General features: G+C 36.0%; 1 protein-coding gene across 2 annotated transcripts in view; it reads left to right on the forward strand.

The window, feature by feature from the left end:
• Positions 1–24,529, forward strand: part of LOC118742380 — a 265,677-nt gene that overhangs the window by 186,182 nt on the left and 54,966 nt on the right. For both annotated transcript variants that reach the window (XM_036474410.1, XM_036474411.1), the window contains exons 3-6: positions 3,413–3,498; positions 9,761–9,992; positions 10,084–10,280; positions 10,367–10,611. In XM_036474410.1, coding sequence (XP_036330303.1) covers positions 3,413–3,498; positions 9,761–9,992; positions 10,084–10,280; positions 10,367–10,611 — 760 coding nt within the window. The remainder of the gene's footprint in view (positions 1–3,412; positions 3,499–9,760; positions 9,993–10,083; positions 10,281–10,366; positions 10,612–24,529) is intronic.

Here is a 24,529-nt window from a genome sequence, read left to right on the forward strand (position 1 = left end):
ATACCGAGCCTTAACCGCCAAAATAACGTAAGCGACATTTTTTTCAAAATTTCCTTTTGATGCAGAAATGTATCTAGATGCTCTAGGAATATTTCTGCATCAAAAAGAAAATTTTGAAAAAAATGTCGCTACGTTATTTTGGCGGTTAGGGCTCGATATGTAGAATTGCTCGGTGATTCCAAATATCGAGTTAATTTTTTGAAGTGAAACTTCTTTAACGGCGGTTGGTTGGTTTGGAGTAAATTGGCAAATTCAGCGAAAATCGCACACGCAAATCGTGCAACGGAAGTGGTTGGGGCAGCAACAAGTGCTTCTTGAGTGTATGCATATGGTATTAATTAAAAAAAAAAAACTTGCTAATAAATAGTTAAAGAATAAGACTTAGAAAAAGACCAATCCGAGAATGAAAGTAAAGGTGAGTTCGTACATAGATAAAGAAAAGGATAAAAACAAAGGTTAATATTAAAACAAAAAAAATATGCGTAAAGATAAAGCCAAAAATGAAGGCCAAGGTAAATTTAAACACTTTACTTATATAAGGGAAAAGGTGAAGGGGAATATGTAGATGAAGAAAATGATAAACATACAAGTAAAAACAAAAATAAATATACAGAAAAGATGAGGATGAGGATAAGGATACCGATAAAAGTAAAGATGAAGATAGAGGAAGAAAGATTAAAATAAATGTAATTATACAGAAAATGATATAGGTAGAGACACAGAGACTTATCGGTTTTGTTATGGATATTTTTATAGATTTTTTTATGGGAATTTCTATGGATATTATTATCGATTTCGCTAGATATCGATATTGTCGGAACTTATCGATATAGTAATTGAATTTGCTATCGATATTCGTACTGATTTTGTTATCAATATTGTTATTGATTTTTATCGATTATTTAATGATTTTTTATCGATGATTTATCGATTTTGTTGTTGATCTTTTTATCAATTCTATTATCGATATTTTTATTAATTTTTTAATCGATTTTTCTTATCGATTATGTTATCGACATTTTTTATCGATATTTTTATTGGTTTTGTTATTGATATTTTTGACTTTGTTGTCGATTATTTTTAGATTTTGATTTACCGTTATTCCACTTAAAAAAAGAGTGACTCCACTTACAGGTCTATTCTGCGCAGGTAACAAATTTTATAACCGGTAATTAAAGTGTCTACCAATTTTTAAACCTTTTTCGCATTCTGTGCTCTCTTGAAACCGGTAAATTTGGTTACCATCACATAAGCTGGTAACAAAATATTGCCCCGTGAAATATGCAATACAGGAACTTCCACAAATATTTTCACTGCATTACCAACGTACCTAGAATCCCGGTGACAAGAAGTGGTAACATTTTTTGGTAATAAAATTTTCCGGTCACAAAATCTTCGGTAACGTGCAGAATAGACCTGTTAATCACTTAAATCTCAAAGCATAAACAGACGGCAGCGTTGATCCGGATCAACTCGTTAATTCGGAATTATCTCGGGAATTAACTGCACTTGATCCGGATTAAGTCCTAGAGTTAATTCCCAAACTTAACTCGGATCAAGGGAATTTTCGATGACAAGAGTGACCAAAACTCAGAGAGCGTAGGATACAGGGAAAACGCAAAATTAGCATGGACATATACCTTTTCATCGATAATGCAGTCAATAATACTAATTCAAATAGGAATCCAATTTACAGCCCTATTCTGTTGCCCTCACAAACCACCACACTCACTATTGTGAGGTTTCTGACTATTATGAGGTTATCCCTATGCTGGCGTAAATTCAAAAGGTCAAACGCTCACAATTGTCAGAAAATTTATGATTTACGAATGATACCCTCACAAGAGAAAAACAGCAGATTTTTATTGAGCAATCGAAAAATGTTTTGTTAATTTTCGTTCGCTATCAGTGTCTGTGTTGATTTTTTTAACTAAAAGTATATTTAGTAATGGCAGTGTTTTTGCTTGTTATTGCGGCAGTTTTAGAAGAGCAAGAGCAGACATACGATTTCATTTTCATACAAACTTTTGCACCAAGTTGTGGATTGCAAACTGTGTGAAGCACTGGAGCTCCTCCTGCGTTGTTATTTCTTTTTGAATTTGTCTAGAAAATAAATAAAATCAGTAATTATAAAAAAAATTAACAAATTGCAAAAATATTTACTTTTCCTGTTGTTCAGCATCCATCTTTTATATTTATTTTATTTACGAAACAGCTGATAGACAGCAAAACGCTTTTGACCTTGTGTGGTGATTTGCTTTTTTCTTATGAGATCTGGCCAAGAATAACCTCACAAAATAGACCTCACAAGAGATCTCACAAATTTTTGCTCACAACTCAGTTGTGAGGTTTTATACGAATAGGGCTGTTAAAATGAATAAGAACTTCTTTCGGTGACTGGATTACCGACGACAGGGTGGATATCTATGCTAGTTTTGCAACTAAAAAAATAGAGATTATAATTGAATCAGTAAAAAAAAAATTAAATGAATATTCCACTGTATATAGTCAAATTGTTTTACGATGATTACAACATTTAAAAAATAATGATTATTTTCTGTCCCTGGTTTAAATACAATTTCGCAATGAAATCTTGTGCTTTACGAAAACTGAAGATAATGTACTATCTAACTGTCTCCATTAGCGATTGTTTAGCTGCTGCGATAGATCTCCGGCGATTAATCGCTTGTGGAGACCGCTCATCGCCATCGCAGGAGATAGATAGCAGGGGATATCGCTTGGGATTCCTTTTACAAGGCAATGTCCTAGGCGGTAGTCACCATCGGCTCTCTCTGCACTACCGGGAGTTACTAAAGTAGTCTCTTGCGTGGTTTATGGGCGCCCTCTGTCGTAGTTTTTCGCTATCCCGCTTACGACTGGTTCGACTCTGCACTACCATGTGCACTACCACGGGTTTAATAGAGTAGCTACTTACCTAGGAGTCGGTGCGGAAACGGTTCAAAAGTAGCGATTGACTCCAGCAGTACTGGAGGGTAGTTTCACAGCATGTTTAAACTTTGAATTTTTATAGAGTTGTGCTTTTCTATAAAATATCTGCTCAAAACAACGTGGAGTAAGCTATTTTTGCGAATAAAGTAATTTTCTTCATGTGGCATGTGCTCGTAAGCACTTTTTGAAATAAAATCTTTGGCAATGAAATGCCCAAGTACAAAAATTTCTCTGCAATGAATTTCAACAACCATTTTCGCCCAAAAACACGTTTTTGTAAAAAATTTATCAACTCGTGAGATTTCCTCATATGTCTACATCTGCCTCGATCACAAATACGATTGATTGTTAAAATAAAACTGAGAAGATGCTTGAAACAACTTTTGATGTATGTACTAGTTTTTTCCGCTTTCCATTCATTTCTCTTATATATTAATTCCAAGTGTTCTTTCATTGTTTTCAGATTCTTACTATACATCAATAAATCTGCACCGCTGGCCATACATTTTTCGCAGCAAGTTGTACGCAAGATTTACTTCAATCAAACAGGTGAGTAATAAAGCAAGATGTTCACTACATATGTATGTATGTATGCATTAAAGTACTGCAGTATTCAACATATTCTGTAAAAATGTCATTTTCAAAAATTTCATGCATTGCTATGACATGTCAACTCAAACAAGGTGTTATGCGATGTCATTCCATCTCAAACATACTGTTATTGCATGTCATTGCAGCTTAGCTTAGCTGTTGTGTTTTTGCAGCATATTTTCAATACTGAATGATCCTGGCTTGTATCAAAATATATATCGATTTTTAATTAGACAATTATTTAATGAATTTTACTATAATATGAGCTTGCAAAATTTGCAAAATCTCTTCACGTATATACAATAGAGCTGTTCAGGAAATTGGTCTTGGTTTTGCATTAGAAATTGCATTTGAAAATTTGAGCCCTACTATCATGGCAACCGTTTGCATTTCATTGTTTTGAATTTACAAATGTACCGAAATATGCAAATGCAAGATCATATGCACAATATCCTGAACAGCCGTAATGTAATTAATAGTGCTGACTATGTCGCACGTGTCGCTTGTGCTGACATGCATAGATTTGATGCATTATTTGATTTCAATTTATTCGGCAGTGTCTTCATATGCCTAAAAAAATGTGTACTTGCCTTTTAACTATAAACAAAATGTATACAAATTTATACACTTTGCTTATGGTTATGTAGCTTATATTTCTAGGCTCTGCATTTTGCATAGAACTCCGCAGTCTAGTTACATACAATGGTACTCTACAAATCCGTATGTACTTCTTAAATTTAAGGAAATAAAAAAATTAAAAAAGTTGGTATAATTTAAGTCGCTATTAAAAAATTTCTACCATTATCTACCATTATGTAAAATTACGGAGTTCTTCCTAGTTTTTGACCATCAAGTATGAATGCTAACGTCGTTATCACACATCCACCTAGTACTTGTATACGTCTGCGGGATCCCGGAATCGAATATCTTATGCTTGTAAAAATTAGCAAACAAAGTTTTGCTTTTTATTAAAAATGTGTCTAAAAAATATTAAACTCTTTATAAAAGAAAAGAACGCATCATTTCATTAAGTACAATTTCGCAAACTGTTATATAACAAAATATGTAATCCAACAAAAGTAAGGAGAGGAAAATAAGTCGAAGCTAAGAACAAAACAATATTTTTGTTAGTGCACTGACTTCACAAATACAAATACAAATATGTTACTTCTAATAGCACTCGCTTATAGAAATCCTGTTCTGTGCGAAAAGGGAATCTATATATAATTGCTCAGCCATACGACTTAGTTAGGGCGATCTGCAGCAGTTATACATCAAATTAAAGTGCAAGCTGCAGGTCACCGCGTTTGTCAGGAACGTGGCAGAAAAGTCGATAGTGAGCAGTGTAATCTGTTGAAAAATATTTACCAATTCTCCATGGAACTGTGATTCGGGTTCGTATTATTCATAGATTTGAAATATATTTCGCAAAAGTAAAAAATAAAAATAGCTGAGATCACTTTCTTCTTTAAACAGGATATCACTGACAAATTTGAAGCACCCTGGATGACCGTAAAACTAAAAACTATAAAAAATTTTTGGTGGGGTTTTTGAAATGAACGATCCAAATTAGCCGGTATTTTAATATTTTTATAATCAGTAGTTGAGCTTTTGTACTGAATGGGCTAAGAAAGCTTTAGTTTAAAAGCGTGAAACTTAATGGCTTTCAGCATGAAATGGCGCAAATTTTAAGTGATTATTGCGTTTCAGACTACGACTAATAAAGCCCTTGGCCAGATATTGTGGAGGGTTGGACTATATCTACCTTAAAAAATACTGTTTTCTCACGGCCCATTGTACGAAGCTATGAGTAGAGTAAGGCGCTTAAAGAACTTAAAAATTATCTTGGGTTATCAGGTCTCTAGCAATACAAGATTAAATGTTGTCTTTCACGAAGTTCTTTAAATAAATCTTGGGCTAAATACTGAAGGGGTATTCCATCGTCACGGGTGGGACATTTGTACAGCTAAAGTAGTTTTTCTTTTTTAAATTTAAGTATAGAGTACTAAGCAATTCTATATTTTGATAAAGCTACGCCTAGTTCACTAATATACGAGTTATTACCAAATACGAAAAATATTCCAACTTGATTTTATATGGGAAAATTCTGAGCTGTTTCTACCGTCACGGGTAGGACAAAGAAGAGACACATTTCTTTCTGAATTAGATGTTTTACTATACAGAAAAGAACCAGCAGTCCTAACAAAGCACAAACCATAACAAGAATTAGTTGTTTATTACAAAAAAATTCAAAGTTCTCCTGTCACGGGTGGGACAACTTTTGTCACGGGTGGGACACGTACGATTTTCTTCATGAAATGGAGCTTGTAGTAATATCCATATCAAACGGCTTAGGTATGATAAATGTTAGAGGCCAAATACAAGATCAATTGACCCACTTTTATCACAATAAAGTCATTGCACGACGCACGATATAGTGATGCCCTCAGGATCTATTTTAGGGGGCATGGAAGAAAGGATTATTTGCAAACGCATGCAATCTCATATGCATTTTCCAAAGGCATTTTTGCACGGTGCATTTGATTGCAACGAAATTTCGAGTGTGTCTTAATGATTTTCAAGTTTGTATAGACTAGCTATGTATGTCTGGCTAATACTAACTACAGGTTAAACATGGACATCGACTACTATTATCACGTCGATAGCGATGTCTAACCTGCCGTTAGTGTTAACCAGACATTGAGTAACCGGCCCTAAGAGACAAATCAGGTTCAAATTTAGCTATTCTTTGGTGAAACCATAATTGTTAGTATTGACTTTTAGATTGTTGTTAAGCAACCCTCATCATAGAATTCTCTGGCTTCTCTATGATAGTAATATTTACCTTGACTTTTCGAGCTGACCACGCGAAATTTTTTACTACATCGCTTGGCCCATCAACAGTATTATGGTATTTAGTCAATCTGGACTTCAAAGTTTTGTGGCATTAAACATAGGTTTGAAGTGTTAAACTTATTTTTTTATTGTTAGGTACCATTAGAAAAAATTTATAAGTGATTGTCACGGGCGGGACACGATAAAACGTTTCAAAATCTCTAAAGTTGGTACTTATAATATAATAAAAGAAATGAAATAAGGCTGCATAGTATAAACATACTCTAGTTATGAAATTATAGAAAAATCCCTTAAGTAGTAACTAAGCAATACGAAGTTTAAAACTTTTTTGTCACGGGTGTGACATGCAAAACCGTAGTGATTTCATCCCTTAATATAATTTAGATGCCTATTTTTCTTCAATGCCAAGTTGCTTCTTTGGGACGAAGGCAGATCGAGACATTTATTCCCCACTTAAAAAAAAAATTACTTTATAAATACTTGATTTTGCAGATCTTTCTGTATTAAAATATATTGTCGCATTCAATTACTTTTCTAATATTGAAGTTTGGTGTCCATTTACGGTGTAATAAAATAATATAACTAAATTTTTTCTTCGAAAGTACGTTAATTTGAGGTATTTAGCATTGATTCGTCAAGCATTCCATGTTCAATAAGTCACTCTATAATTGGACACATAGTTTCACTTACTAATGGAATACCCCTGAAGTAGGTTCATGAATATCACGTTTATTTTTTAAATACGTAATATCTGCAAGTATTTCTTTAATGCATTCACCCGAATTTCGGGGGAGTTATTACTAGTATTATGAATTTGACAATTTTTAAGCACACATCTCACTTTGAGCCGTTATTGCATCTACCTCTTCAATTATCACTATATCTTTTCGGGACTTGCAAACTAACATACTTGGAAAATGAAATAGGAGCTTATTTCAATTTTTCTTTAATGTTCAGAAAACAAAAAAACGTAAGGAGCGCAAACTCGGTGTTGAATTTGTCGTGGGAGAAATACTCCGTCGCCGAGTACTGGCTTTCACTGCCGTGGACGTACTTCTAGCTACAATCCGCATCAAAGCGAAATCCTTCAACATTTCGCTCATCTGTGCTCATGCCCCGACATAGGAGAAGGATAAGGCGTCCAAAGATCTTTTCTATGAGCGCTTGGAGCATACATATCAGCGCTGCCCCCGACACGATATAAAAATCGTGCTTGGCGATTTCAATGCCAAGGTTGGCAAGGAAGGGATCTTTGGCGCCACTGTCGGAAAATTGAGCCTCCACGACGAAACGAGGCTGATCGACTTCGCCGGCGCTCGAAAAACCGTTCTATGTAGTACTAGGTTCGAAAACAAAAATATCCATCAAGCTTCATGGCCGTCTCCAGATCGAAAAACGAGAAACGGACCACTATCTTGTTGCAGCGAAGATATCCCCTGTGCAGCAAAAAATGTGCGCAAATGCAATTTCAACTGCAAACCCAAGACCATTTCCACAACATCTTGAACAGCCCTATTGGGTTTTCATTGGAATTACCCCTGACTGCTGGGCATTGTGCAATGAACACTATTTCTAAGTAAAAATATAATAAAATATAATGAAATAAATAAATTTAATTTTCTTTACGGATCTAAGGAGAAGTTGAACTTTTTTAGCTCTTTGCTACAGCTCCGCTCCAGCCAAAACCCTATGATCCTTAGCTCCTTGCTCCTTTGCTCCACTCCGCTCCGAAGCCCTGTATTGAAGTACGGCGGCGAGGAGCTTGTAAGGTACATGCATCTCTTATGCAGAATATGGTCAGTTGAAGGCATGCCCGACGACTGGAATGTAAGTGTACTCTGCCCAATTCACAAGAAAGGTAACCCGCCATACGCGGCACCTACCGCGGGATCAGCCCTCTAGGCATAGGTTACAAAATTTTATCGAGTGTCTTCCGTGAAATACTGAAGCCCACCGTAATCGAACTGATTGAATCTTATCAGTCTGGCTTTAGACCTGACAAATCCACCATAGACCAAGTATTCATAATACGCCAAGTCTTTTAAAAGGCCCTTGAGAATAGAATCGGCAGACTCCATCTATTTGTCGATTTCAACAGCAGGAAAAGAAGTTGTCTTTATGCCGCGATGACTGAAGTTGGTATCCCCGCGAAGCGGATAGGACTGTGTAAAATGGTTTTAAGCAATACAACCAGCTCCGCCAGCATTGAGAAAGACCCTCTCCGAACCGCTTGATACCAAGCGAGGTTTCAGACAGGTCGACTCACTTTCATGTGATTTCTTTAGTCTGATATAGTCGAAATTGTCGGCGAAAGCAAAGGATACGTCTGTTCTGCATTCTCGGGATTAGATAGAGAAGCAAGGCGAATGGGTCTGGTGGTGGACCAGGACAAAACTAAGTATCTCCTGTCATCACTCGAACAGTCACAGCATACGCGTCTCGGCACCCACGTCGCTGTTGGCAGATACAAGTTTAAAAAAGTGGAAAATTTCGTTATTTGGGAACGAGCATTAACACCAAAAATAATGTGAGCCTTGAAATCCAACGGAGAGTCACTCTTGCCAACAAGTGCAACTTTGAACTGAGTAGGCAACTGAGGGGTAAAGTCATATCTCCCCGTAAAAAATGAGGCATGGGCAATGAAAACATCTAATGAAGTGACTCTTGGAGTTTTTGAGAAGATTCTGCGAAAGTTTTACGATCCTACCGCGTTGGCGATGGTGGATACCGCAGAGGATTTAACGATGAGCAGTAAAACGATATAAACATGGTGCAGCGAATTAAAATTCAGCGGCTCCGCTGGCTAGGTCATATTGTTGGAATGGACAGAAACGCTGCAGTTCGGAAAGTATTTAACGCGGGTCACGATGCTGGTAACAGAGGAAGGCCTCCTCTACGTTGGAAAGACAGAAAAGGGCTTGGCATTTCCAGTTGGCGTCATTTGACACAGAAGAGAAACGTCTGGTGTTCTGTTTTTGACTTTGCCAAAATTACTTAGGCGGTTACGGCGCCAATAAAGAAGAAGAAACCATATACGTAGAAATTTATAAAAATTCTCAATAAAGCCATAAATTAAAAAACAAACAACCCATAGCTATCTCAGCCCAGCGGCGGTAGTTTTTTTTTACTTCCCCGTGACAAATACTCGTATATCTGGCCTAGGCGAACGGTTGTGCACTAAACTCAATTTTACGCATTGAGGCTTTCGGACTTAAACCTCTTTCTTTACATACTTTTTCACATTCTACATCTTACTCCTCCATCCAACGTCCGTTCTTGCTTGATCTCATTTCGCATAACTCTTCGACTTCATCTTTTTTGCAATGTTCACTTTTTGTTGCTTTTTTCCAACTTCATTTTGCAGTAAATTTATCGCGGTCACTTATGTCGGATCAGCGCACTGTGGTATTGCCTTGTGCACTGCGTGGCCAATACGATATTTTTGTGCAAGCCCGTCAGCGAGGCTCTATCAAAATTGAAGCACGTGCCGAACATCCGCAATCCAGCTGGCCGCTACTCAATCGCCCGCACCACATCAGCATACGCAGTCAGAATTGGGTACGCAAACGCCAAATGATAGTCAAGTGGGACAAGAGGTGAGCATATACCCAAAGGTAAAATGATTGTAGTGAGTTTGTGACCATTATTTTACTTCCCTTCACTGCCTTCGTCCTCGTCGTGGAGCAGCAAATTCGATTTCCATGCAGTCCACTACTGTCTGGTTGTGAATACAGGCCAGCGACAATTGAATTTCTGCAGCGCCGTCAACGAATACTTCACGAGTACAGCACACCACGTAGATGCTGACGCACCGACCAACTGCTACTCGGGATCTTTGATGGATTATATCTGGTTGAAGCCTCCGGATCGTGCTAAGAAAATTGGTGAGTCGCTATTGAATTACAGCCAGCCAATATTTCATTGAAAATTTTTCATGTGCCGTTGGTATTTTTTTCTCATACCCACAAAGATCCACGCACCACCAACATTATCTGTACGGGTCCTCACACTCAGCAGCTACTGAAGGGCGTGCTGCCAAATCTAACATACTACTTGGATGTATTTGGCGTGCACACTCGCCGACAAAATCTCACTTTCCACATTGCCTCTACACAAGTGGACTTCAATCGCACACATCCCGTTTCGTTACGAGCTAATATGTTTACAATGAAGAAAATATCTGGGCTGCATGGCGTACAGGTCTTCAGCTTTAAGGTAAGTACATAGGTATATCTATACATTTGATTTTAAATTCTTCGTATCGCTGGGACAGATTTGGAGAGCATCAAGTTTGTTTCGTGGCTGTAGACCGGTGATTCCCAAAGTGGTTCAGGTGGTTTCTATATTAAAGAATAAACATGTTGGCTTGGCTTTACCTGCCAATGTACATAGGCATCGGCGTAGCCAGAATGAAATTTATGGGGGGCTCGACCCTATTAAGCCGGCATTTCAGGGTACTATTTTATATATATATAAGGAAACTTTGAAAGATGCTCGAGCACCCCCCCTTCCCCTACCTGGCTACGCCCATGTACATAGGTACTACTCACTACTCAAAAAAATTAAGGCAGCGAACAAAAAGATCCAAGTTTTTCTTTGAATTCCGACAGGCTGTATTTCGATGAAAAATGGTAGTATTGAGCTCATTTTGAAGCTGTAATTTTAAAATTTCTCATGTAATCCTGACCTATAGCGCTAAAAAAGTTTTGATCTTTTCTTGCTATTCGGTTTTGAAATATTTTTTTTCTTTTCAGTTAGGCTGACATATCGTTCTGATAGCCTTTTTATTAAGCTTTTTTAACACCTACCTTAATATTTTTGAGAAATGTATTTAAAGAGAAATAAAGCAAAAATTTCCCGCCGAGGAGTAAAAATTCCAACTTTTTCCTCCAAATAATTGTTTAAAACACCGCTGATCAATTTAAGATTTGTGAAGCACATTGTAGGCAGTCTGCTTATGTACAATTTTTATTACAATTTAGAAACGAATACGTTTAAGCCTATTCTTTTACAAAAACATCAAGCTATCAACGAATGAAATTGATTGATAAATAAAGTTGTGAATGGTCAAATGAAAATGCGTAATAATTTCCACGCAAATACACATATCGTTGTTTGAAGTACAAAACCACGTATTTTTTGCCAAAAATTAGATTTGCTCACACAAGCTCTTGGCCCAATCCTTATCCATTCCTCCCGAAATATACTAGCCAGAAACAGTAGCTCCGAAAATTGGGATTTAGCTCCTAGCTCTTTTTTTTAGCTCTTTTGAGAGTTATCTAGCTCCTTTTAGCTCCAGAAAGTTTTAGTTTTATTTGGTAATATATTAAATTCAAAAATCTATGATTTCATTGTTGACTAAAATTGATTTGGTTTTGGTGATCTCAGGCTATTTTCGATACCTTCATGTTATTCTATTTCGATTAATACTTGGAAAAGTTCCATTCCTAATGCAAATGGCGTGTAAGCAAATGGAATATGGGCAAGTAAGTCGATATTTTGATGTATTTGTATAACTAGCATCAAATGAAGTAAAAAAGAGACAAATCCGAAAATAGTTTAGTGGGAATTTGTATACCCGAGCGCACTTGTGCACAAGGGTATTATAACTTTGTTCACATAACGGTTGTTTGTAACAGGCAAAACGAATCGAGATAGATATAGACAAATGTATACATAAATGATCAGAATGAAAAGAGAAATCGATTAAGCGGTGACTGTCTTTCCGTCCGTCCGTCCGGCCGTCTGTGCACACGATAACTCGAGTAAAAATTGAGATATCTTAACGAAACTAGGTACGTGCACTTCTTTTGGCCGTAGGACGGATGGTATTGAAAATGGGCGAAATCGGACAATAACCACGCCACCTCCCATATAACGGTAATTTTCAGAAATACGAAAGCTGCGATAGTTTAGTAACTACTGAGGATAATGCACGCAAAATTGACATTTAGAATAACTTTTAGACGAAAAATAAGAATATTAAAAACTTTTTGAAAATTGGCGTAGCCACGCCCACTTATAGTTACATGTGTATATCTTGGTAACCGCTGCACCAATTTCGTCCAAACTTGGCACAGTTGTTGACCCTGGTACAGCATACCAAATGGCCGAAAATTTTAAAAATCGGAAAATAACCACGCCCACATCCCATATAACGGTAATTTCGAGAAATACAAAATCCTCGATAAATCAGTAAATATAAAAGCTAATTTATTCAAAATTGATGGTTGCAACAATTCTTAACCATGAAATACGTTCATGATAAAATTTTGGAAAATGGGCGTGGCGCCGCCCACTTATGACCACATATATGCATCTCATTAACCGTTCTAGCAATTTGTACCAAACTAGGTATGGTTATTGTGTTTGCCACATAAAACCAAATCGTTGAAAATTATTGAAATCGTACTAAAATTACGGCCGCTTTTCATATAACGGTAAATTTCAGAAATGCTTTAAATTTCAATATTTCGAAATTTAAAGATGCTAGTTTACTTAAAATTTATACACCCGCTTATCATGTAGCGGTAGCTTTCGGAAAGGTGGAAAACAAATATTTAATACTTGCGCCGGGTATTTAATGTTCGGCTCCGCCCGAACTTAGACTTTCTTACTTGTTTTTTATGTAGGTTTTTATGGCGTTATTAAAGAGCGAGAAAAGTTAAAATTTAGTTGTTTCTCCCATAAATAATTTTTATTATTAATGATAATTTGTTAAAATCCTAATCATCATTTATTACAAGTTAAATACCACTTCTATCATTATTATCATAATTATCTTCATCATTATACCGCCCACTTTATGACTACAAGGGTCTATTTCGGTAACCGCTTTATTGATTTCTACCAAACTAGGCTCAATGCTTTCATTAAGTCAGCATATTATCGAAAACGTTTGAAATAGGAATAAACACCCCTTCTTATCATGCAAGGGTAGTTCAGAGAAAGTTGAAACGATGATATTTGATACCTGCGCCGGGTATATAAAATTCGGTTTCGCCCGAAGTTATACTTCTTTACTTGTTTTTAGTTATGTTTGTCTTTGCCCAAAGAAAAATGTTACGAAGATAATACCCCGATAGGTGGCGGTGGAATTGAGTTATTACTAAAAATTGTATTTACAGTCCGACGGTAAAGAAAAGAAATATGTCCCTGTGAAAAAATTGTCATATAGGGAGCGTAGGGTTCGAGTCATCTATACTAATAATTATATACTTTGACAGGCGATTTTTTCTGTTCGCAAAGCTCGAAAACGGTTGTACCAATTTTTCAGACACCTAGTACTATGGACTTTCCCGAGGGTAATACTTTTGCAAAAAAGAGCCGCCAAGTGAGAAAAAGTGTCGAGAATGTCCGATTACCTGCTGCCCCACTGAATATACCGACTACCCGTGAGTTGTGATATTAATATGCGTTAAAGCTTCATCGGGAGGCACCAGGATTGAGTTGTCTAGGGGCCAAATCAAACGGCCGCCGTTAAATCGACTATCAGAGCCATTGCACTCCTTGATAAGACATTTAAGGTATTTCGTCTGAAACAAGTCTATGTATATTCCATTTATGTAGAACAACGATGCTCACCCATTTTGAAATTGCCACTAAGTATACTACACAGTTTCAAGGACAGATTCACATCGAACCGGGTCAATGTTGCCGCAAGGGAGTGAAGAGGAAAAAATTCTTAAACTTTATTTTGTTATTCGATTAATCGTGCTATGAAACGCCAGATAATTGGGGACATTCCAAGAACTTCCTCGCGGACATAACACTTTCATTAGGTTATTTAAGACGGCCTTGCAAGTATGCCTTCCGACGACCACAAAACCATAATATTAGCACGTAAATTGATGGTGAAATTGTTGGACCAATATGTTTCAATAAAAAAAAAAAAACAAATAAGAAAGTCTGAGTTCGGGTGGAACACATAAAATACCCGGCGCAAGTATTAAATATATGTTTTTCACCTTTCCGAAAACTACCACTACATGGAAAGCAGGGGTGGTTTTACCCCCATTTTAAATATCTTCGATAGAACGCTCGGTTAGATATAATGAGATAAGCTTATGTAGTCATATGTGGGAGGTATCACGCCCATTTTCCAAAATTCTAAATAATGTTACTTATTTTCAAGGGATTTTTGTTACTATCAATTTTGAGTAAATTAGCGTCCTTAAATTGAGAAACATAGAAATTTCAAGCATTTCTGAAATTTACCGTTATATGAAAAGTGGGCGTAATTTTAGCCCGGTTTCAATAATTTTCAACGTCTTTATGTGGCAAGCACAATAATCATACCGAGTTTGGTACAAATTGGTAGAACGGTTACCGAGATACATATATATGATCATAAGCATATAATTATAAGTGGGCGTGTCTACGCCCATTTTCCAAAAATGTATAATATTTATTCCTATTTTTCGTCCAAAAATGATTGTAAATATCAATTTTGAGTGAATAAGCTTCAGTAGTTACTAAAATAGAAAAGAAGTACACGTACCAAGTTTCGTTAAGATATCTCAACTTTTACTCGAGTTATCGTGTGCACAGACGGACGGACAGACAGTCACCGCTTAATCGATTTCTCTTTTCATTCGGATCATTTATGTATACAATTGTCTATATCTATATGGATTCATTTTGCCTGTTACAAACAACCGTTATGTGAACAAAGTTATAATACCCTTGTGCACAAGTGCGCTCGGGTATAAAAATTATTTTGAGCAGGACGAAGTTCGCCGTGTCTGCTAGTATTTCATAAAAAATAAATTATTACGCATTTTCCTTTAATAATAATCCCAACGGGTTTTTGCCCTCCATTCCCGCCCGTCCACAAGGGGGGCGCAGTCCGCATAACGTACAGAACCAATATTTTCAAACCATTTACAACTTTATTTATCAATCAATTTTGTTCCTTGATGCTTGTTGTTTTTGTAAAAGAATGTGCTTTAACAACAATCAAAAGAATTTTCTAAAATGGACGAAAATATTTTTTTTGGAAAAGGAAAAAACATGAATTTCCAAGTCGAGGACGCTCTATCTTTTGGTCGTATCACCGACTTTCGGTTTCGGCCGGAAATGGGTTATACTGACCGGAAGTGCATTTTTTTAAGTGGGATGATTCGGATTCTTCACAAAAAAAAGACATACCTTTTGTCTGTAACTTTTTTCCAGTTTGAACCGGGTCAAAATTACCGGATTTCAGATTATACATGTATGTTTTTACTAAATATTCGGATTCTGTGGACAAAAATACGCAACGTTTGTTTGATTCTTTTATCTCGGAAGTGCCTTTTTCAATCTCTAAATGATCTTCGAACTTTAACTCGTCCTGAACTCGTGTTGAAATGTGTTGAAAAAAGCACTTCCCAGAAAAGAGATTCAAACAAAAGTTGCGTATTTTTAAATAATTTGAGTTTACCTTTTTAAAGAGGTGGTAGTCATCTTTAATGTCCTTTATGTTCGTTTGACGCCCATATTTCAATAATTCATATATATTATGTATACTTTAATTAAATGCGACTTTTCAAACAGATGGCAACCCTGTTCAAATTACTTTTAAACTAAAACCGTGTTAAACCTTTTTCATCTGACACCCATATCGTAATACATATTAGAGTGCACGCAGAGTGCACGCGCTCTTTTTTTAACACCAATGCTCGCGTGGCCTGCTATAGTAGACCATTTTAAAATATCAATAAATGAGTTTTTAGATAATATTTAAATTAAAAATATAGATAAGATCATACGCTCATCTATTACGTTTACGATCACAAGATAGAAAGAATAAGAATAATTTTACTTCTTAGGTCAATGTCTAACATTTTCTCCTTAAACCAATATTACTTAAAAAAAACTATCAGTTTTGAGTGCCCACCGCAGCCTGGCAATCAAGACAAATCCATTTTTTACAAGTCTTTCACCACTTTTATGAGGATGGACTTATAGCTCTGGTTCAATAGGTGAACCGACCAACTAAAATTTGGTATTACGTCGTGCTGTACTTCTTGAGATGCGCCTAAGAGCATCCCTATTCCAAATTTTAATTTGTTGTTTTTTCCATTTTTCCTAACAAACAAATCCTGGTAGAAGCTCAATAATACTATTGCTGGTGGTAATTTGTCGCTTAGGCAAATTGCAGCTAAAATTTCGGGACTATCAATGTTTTGAAAATCGCTATCGTGTATATCCGAAACCTGAGTAAGGTGTAACTAAATTCTCTGAGTTTGTTTTATAACACTGGATCACAAATTTTAGTTTGGTTTTTGTTCTCCAGACGCCACAATCCAATTTCTATGTAGAATTGCTCGGTGATTCCAAAAATCGGGCTAATTTTTTTCTATGGATACGTTTTCGAGATATTTGCAGTTCACCGTTATTCAGCTTAAAGCAAAAATTGGTTCCTTTTAATCACGTATATCTTACGAACCAACTTAAAAATCTTAATATAAAATACGGCTAATGAAAGAAGTGGAGAAAAAGTGTTTTTCTTGCACATGCCTACAACAATACCAACATATAACAAAAACTCGATGAAAAGCTTACAAAGAAAGTTTATAAAATTCTCCATAAACCATATATACATCATTTTCCGATAGGACTGATAGTTTCTGACAAATTAATTAATCATACCATTTTTTTTATATTTTAATAAAAAACAAGTAAGAAAGTCTAAGTTCGGGCGGAGCCGAACATTAAATACCCGGCGCAATTATTAAATATATGTTTTCCACCTTTCCGAAAACTACCGCTACACGATAAGCCGGGGTGTATAAATTTTAAGTAAATTAGCGTCCTTAAATTTCGAAATATTGAAGTTTCAAGCATTACTGAAATATACCGTTATATGAAAAGCGGTCGTAATTTAGTCCGATTTCAATAATTTTCAGCTTTGCTTTTATCTGGCAAGCACAATAACCATACCGAGTTTGGTTCAAATTGCTAGAACGGTTAGCGAGATACATATATGTGATCATAAGTGGGCGGTGCCACGCCCATTTTCCAAAATTGTATCATAAGCGTATTTCTTGGTAAAAAATTGTTGCAACCATCAATTTTGAATAAATTAGCTTTAATATTTACTGATTTATCGAGGATTTCGTATTTTTCTAAATTACCGTTATATGGGATGTGGGCGTGGTTATTGTCCGATTTTAAAAATTTTCGGCCATTTCGTATGTTGTAGCAGGGCCAACAACTGTGCCAAGTTTGGAAGAAATTGGTGCAGCGGTTACCAAGATATACGCATGTAACCATAAGTAGGCGTGGCTACGCCCATTTGCCAAAATTTTTTAATATTCTTATTTTTCGTCTAAACCTCATTGTAAATATCAAATTTGAGTGAATTATCTTCAGTGGTTACTAAAATATCGCACTTTTCGTATTTCTGAAAATTACCGTTATATGGGAGGTAGGCGTGGTTATTATCCGATTTCGCCCATTTTCAATACCATCCGTCCCATGCCCAAAAGAAGTCCACGTACCAAGTTTCGTTAAGATATCTCAATTTTTACTCGAGTTATCGTGTGCACCGACGGACGGACGGACGGACGGACGGACGGACGGACGGACAGACAGTCACCGCTTAATCGATTTCTCTTTTCATTCTGATCATTTATGTACACATTTGTCTATATCTATCTCGATTCGTTTTGCCTGTTACAAACAACCGTTATGTGAACAAAGTTATAATACCCTTGTGCACAAGTGCGCTCGGGTATAAAAAATAAAAGAAAAGTTAAAATAATAAATGATTCTGTGCCAAAAGCGTGTTACTCTGGTGTACATGAGTAGCATTCTTTCGTGCTCATTTTTCATACAAAAAATCTTTGCGTATTTTCATTTGACCACTCATTATTTCTTATTTATCCATCGATTTTCTTCATTAGTAATTTGATTTTTTTTTTTGTAACAGAACAGGCTTTAGTGCAAGTGCAAATATTTGTTATTTTTTAAATTTTTCTTCTGTTAATGTTTGATCTTTTTTTCATTTTTTCATAAAAAAATAAAAAAAAGCTGGAATAATTAACTAATATTTCAGAAACTATAAGGCCTTTCGGAAAGTGATGTAAATACGGTGTATACGTATTATATTTTATATTAAGATTTTTAAATTGGTTCGTAAGAGATACGTGATTAAAAGGAACCAATTTAGCTGAATAAAGTTTACCCCAAATATCTCAAAAACCTATCCATAGAAAACAAAATCACCGAGCAATTCTACATAGGATTTGGATGGTGGCATCCATAGAAAATTTTTGCTGTAAACCAGTGTAATTACAATCTCTTTCTTGAACTTGGGAGTATTAACTTTAAAAATTATACGGTTGGAGAGATCTATATTGCCAGACTCTAGGGCACTCGTTTGTACGGAAGATAGTACCTTATGTTTATTGAACTCGCTTAGTTTTTGCCAACAACCTTGATTCTTTTCCCTTTCTGTTTGACAAAAAACACAGACTTTGTTCACCGAATCATTGAAAGATACACCTTAGAAATTTAATTTTTCGCTTTCTTTCTTTCGTTGTTTTTAGTAAATGGTCTAGCCTGACGATCTTGCTTCGGTTCCTTGCGCAGTTGTTTTTTTATCCATATGGTTTACTGATTTTTCCATACAGAATTTCGTAAAGCTAAATTAAACAAGTAAGAGCAGTGCTGTCTTCGGCTATGCCGAAGGCTTCATACCTTTCATGAACATCAAACAATTTTACTTTAACAGATTACTGCATTTGAAATTAGTCGTTTGGGAGCTAAACAAAATTTTTATATCCACAGAATACATAGATATAGGAGTTACATACGTATGTATATGTATAAAAAAATCATATCTAAAAAATCAGTGGTATTGAAGATATTCCTTATAAAGCACCAATCTAAGTGATTTTCATTGTTGGGTGTGATCGGTATGTAAAGTGGTAACACAATTTAATGTGCTTAGCTGCCTAAATAAAGGAGTTATATTGCACAAACTTGTATTTGTTGTATGGGACACGATCTTTGTAATTTTCACTGTAAGTATTATGTTATTAATGAGTGAAAATAGCAGGGACGGTGCGGTTCAGCGGTTCGAACCGTTGTTGCACTTTTGGATTGTTTCGTCAAAGCGGGGTTTCGGTTCGGTTCAACGGTTCGAAAAACAAAAAAAATAACGCGCAAATTTAAGTGTCAAGTGTCAAGTGCAACAACGCGCACGGTTAAGGGTCAAGTAAGATAGGCTGCCTTTAGGTAGGTAGGTAGGTATTACCATGTTTAACAAAAAGAAAAAAAGCGGGTGCATTTATCTATTGAAAATTTATTGAAACGAACCTTTAACATTTATAGAAAGTTGTTCGGTTTTCGGTTCGGTTAATGTTTCAGTTAATTAATAGAAAAAGGTAGTTATCCAGTTCAAAACCGGTTCGGTTCAAACCCGGTTCACGCCCCTGGAAAAAGTTCGAAAATTCATGCATTCATAGCTACATAAATGGAGGAATGTTCCTATCAACATAAATAGAGGAGTTATAAGTTGCGAATATTCGCATTCGCATTCGCGACCGCGGAGCTTCTGCAATAATTATAACATTCGCATTCGCTTTCGCATTCGCAATAATCAATGCGGAGCTTTTGCGAATGTGACAAGTGCACCGATATAACGTATGTCTGGCAAATAAAATGACAATTTGTAGCCAATATTTTTTGCCTTTGGTCGTGGGAGAATTGTGTAAAAAAACTGGTCAAATGTCATATTTATCAACTTTGATTAAAATTTCTTTAAACATATTATTTCTTAAGCTATATAACCGAGCTATCAATAGGAAATCATACAAGTTCCAACTTCTACTTGACCTTTCACGTACGTCGAAGAGAACATAGCCTTTTTTAACAATTTTTTTTCTGTGTGTTTCTTTCTTTATTATGATTTTTAGGACCAATCTTAACCCAAATTGTCCCAGATTATTTTGTTTTAGATTTTTTTGGTTTCATCTATAAACAGGGTGAAAGTAGCGTTTAAGTAAAGGAAAAAATATGACTAAAACTTTGGGAGTAGTATAGTTCTTCCGATATCGGCCGTTGTCATATGGCAACACGGGGCGTATTCCAGATGGATTGTTAGACGACAGTATTCGGTTAAAATATGAAATAATAGAAACATTGTTTATAAGTTTTAATACATTTATTGATAATATATTCATATTCTACGTGCAAAGCGGATGAAGAAGTTAATTTTTAGTATGAAAATTAGCAAAACATTTCAAACATAAGCCCACATCACATTTTGCACAGGCTACTCGTCCTATAGTTTCACATGCTTCACCAGAAGAAGGACAGTAATGCCCTTTATGCATGTAAAAGAATGCTGGGAGTCGCTTGGGGTTTTTCACCTGCTCTGATGCATTGGTGCTACAAAGCAATAGTCAGCCCAATACCGCTCTAAGACGCTTTGGTGTGCTGGAATGCCGCAAAAAAGTCCTTATGCCTCGGGCAAATGGAGAAGGTTCAGCGCCTAGCGGCACTGTGCATCTGGGGAGCGCTGGGGTCCACTGCGACGGCTACTCTTTAAAAAACCCGTAGTTTACCGTCCTTTGGCCGATTTGCGGAAAACCGTGCTGCGAAATCCGCAAGTAGATTGACGGTCATAGGGAAATTCAATTTCAGAACGTTTTGGCACCGCTTAATTGGTGCGGGAAGCATAAGCGGCACAGATTTCATGGTACCTAGTTTTAAGTGGAAACGATTTTTTTGCACAACGGAGGAGGAGGGATGGCGCAAGGGAATGAAACCTAGCCATAGATCCCTAAACATTTTCACGGACGGCTCTAAAATGGTTACGGGAGTGGGTGCCGGGATTTACTGCCGGGAACTGAACGTCAGGCGGACAGCCAGGCTACCTGACCATTGCAGCATATTTCAAGCAGAGGTTTTCGCAATGAGGATAACTGCAGAGCTAGCCTTCACCGAAACGACAACCAATTCAAAATTAAAATTATTCCAGGCGGAAATTAAGGCAGTTTCCTCATATATTATTTTATGAATAAACGTCATTCGCAGCCGGGAAGCCATTGACAAGCTACAAAAGCCTACATATCTATTGGGTGCCCGGTCACAAGGGAATCTAGGGTAATGAAATAGCAGATGAGAATTCAAAAAACGCCACCAGTTTTCCCTGGAACTGACAAACTACACTTGTATACGACTACATCACTTGGACAATGAAATATACGATAGTACGATTAGGCAGTTCAGGGATGGATGGAATGAGTTAACCACCTGAAAAACTGCAAAACCACATACAACCGATTTTCAATTCGGGCTAGCGAACATATCAAAATTTGGGAAAAAGAGGAACAGTTCACATTACGCCCCGTGTTGCCATATGGCAACGGACTTAAAAAACTCTTAAGTTATATAGCATGCACGATTGTTTTTTAATGTTACTTATTACCAATAGAGTCACTAATGTTTTAACTAATATTTTATCACTGTCATGTTTTGTAAATAAAAAAACCCTTTCTATAAATTCATGCTTACTTCTTCACATATGACATTTCATATTCATATATGACATTCTAATTTTGTTTAAAGAACACACTTGCAACACACTCGATAGACACCTAGGATCTGACGGAAGCGGAAGCGTTTCGAAAGATACACATTTTAGGAATTAGGTTAACGTTCATATAAGCATTTTTAAGTAAGCGGTTTTTGTTTTACACCCTCTTAAACACGATGTATTTTGCGTTGCCATATGGCAACACGGGGTCAATTTTGGTTAAAAAACTACTAAACACAAAAGAAGAAAGTGTGCACTGTAATTCTTAACCAAATTTTCGTGATTTGCTTTTGATGTTACATATATTCATTTCAATAATTTCAAATGGGGCTCTTTGGGAAATTTATTTTTAGAAAAAATTTTAAAAACAGTAATTTTAATTATTGGTCGGGCAATAGTTTTTTAATAGGGATATACATTGGATCCTTGGCTAACAACTTCTGTGTTAAACTGTCCCTTCTTTTCTATTTAAAGTCAAAGAGTAAGCTCCTTCAAAAGTGATATCCAGCAGAAATGATCAACGTCTGGCTATAAAGAGAATCAATGCTTAAATAATTAAAAAACTATAGGTCTGACCGTTCATAAGATAAGAATTACGTAACTATCTGAGATTCAAATGCTTAAAAAAACGGGGTGCTTTTTATAAAAAAAAAAACAATATTCTGATCAAATTCGGCTGGCAGCCACGACTTTGAACAGAACAGAACAGAATTTTTGTGAAAAATGTTCATTCCTGGAAAATAATAATTTATTTTCCATATCCACATATTTAGCTCGATATAAGCACAAATATTTCAAATGGGTCGCAGAAGAAAGCATTAAAAATGAATTACAAAAACTAAAATCGAAAAACGCTGATGAAGTTACAGATTCCTAAAATTCTGAAACAGCCAAAGGAATGAGAATGAAGAATTCTTTTTAAAAGGCTTTAGAAAAGCTGACACATCTAGTTTGGTTTGTAAGCGCTGTTTAAACAATGATCTCGCCATAATGCTTGATTCTAATTGTTTCTTAAAAATACTTGACATCCGCATTCGAATCCGCATCCGCGGATGTTAGCTGTAAGATATTCGAATCCCCATTCGCATCCGCGGATATCTAAAATTCCACATTCGCAACATACCTATTACATACATAGCAGCAATTAGTTTCATTTAAAGAAATGGCGTGTCGTCGAAGGGCCAAAGAATTCAATGACCTGCCTCTTTTTCTCCTCCGACTAAAGGGCTATTTAGGGAAGCCTTTTGGAAATAGCTATACAAAATATTGGCTAATAGTTACTACAACAAAAATTTTTAGAAAAGCTGTATAAGTATGTATCTTAAAATCCAGGTTGCGCACTATTTATTTTAAAGGGCCATATAAAGGTAATCTTTCATTAGGTAGATGTATGTAGCTGTTCTTATTTTTAGGTGCCTTAACAGCAATACATACTTTCGATCTTAAATTTAATGGCTTACAAATTATACGCTTTGTTACTTCTTTTTTCATTTTCCGCAGTCAATTTTGCAAACCTCAACACCCTTGTTGGCCAAGAAGACAACGATGATATGATATAAATCGAAGAGTCACAAAAACACTATCTTCTTACCCCACGAAAGAGGCATTTGAAAACTAGATATTTACATATGTATGTATGTATGTATGTATGTACATGTCTACCAGCAAAGCTCCCAACAGTGTGGCAGGAGCCGGGTAGTCATTCATTATGAAAATCATTTAAGCCATTATGTCTTCTAATAATGGACAAGTGGTATACCTGCAACTCGAGATACGAGGCGAGTGTACTTAACGTACATATTTAAGTATGTGGCTTATGTAAACAGTAGAGAGAATAGCAGAGCTTTTGTAGGCATTTTAATTGAAATGTTGACGTAAAGTTGGCTTATGTGCTACCAAAGGTGAGGCATGCGGCAAAGTGGAATAACAAGGGCAAAGTCATTTTGTTGTAAAGCGATTATACACACACATATGTATGTACATATTGTTACATTGATATAGAATAATAAAGAAAGGCCCTATCTCAAATCGTCGCCGAAATACAAAATGTCGTAACTAACTAAAAATGCAATATTCCCTTTTTATTTATTATGATGCATTTCATCATATTATACATACTAGTGTTCGCCCAGCAGTGGAAATTCAACGTTTTAAATTAAGGGGGAGTTGAGATGGGCTAAGCTGAGCCGAGCTGACGTGTATTGAGGTGAAATGCCTTGAACAACATAACAGAATATAACATAACTTAACATAACATAACACAGTAACAACACAGCACAACTCAACATAACATAACATATCATAACATAACATCATAATAAAACATAACATCATAACACAACATACTATAACATATCATAACATAGCATAACATAACATCATAAATCAACATAACATAACATCATAACACAACATAACATAACAAAACATAATATAACGTAAAAAAATAGCATAACATAACATCATAACACAACATAACATAACACATCATAGCAGAACATAACAGAACATCATAACATAACATAGTGTTACGATTATCCTCGAAACCTTGAGGGACTACCCAAATCTCTCGGTTCGTATCGCTGGATTGTTAAATAAATGCTA

The sequence above is a fragment of the Rhagoletis pomonella genome, unplaced genomic scaffold, assembly GCF_013731165.1.
Source record: "Rhagoletis pomonella isolate Grant_MI unplaced genomic scaffold, Rhpom_1.0 Rhpom_scaffold_00007, whole genome shotgun sequence".
Classification (NCBI taxonomy): Eukaryota; Metazoa; Arthropoda; class Insecta; order Diptera; family Tephritidae; genus Rhagoletis; species Rhagoletis pomonella.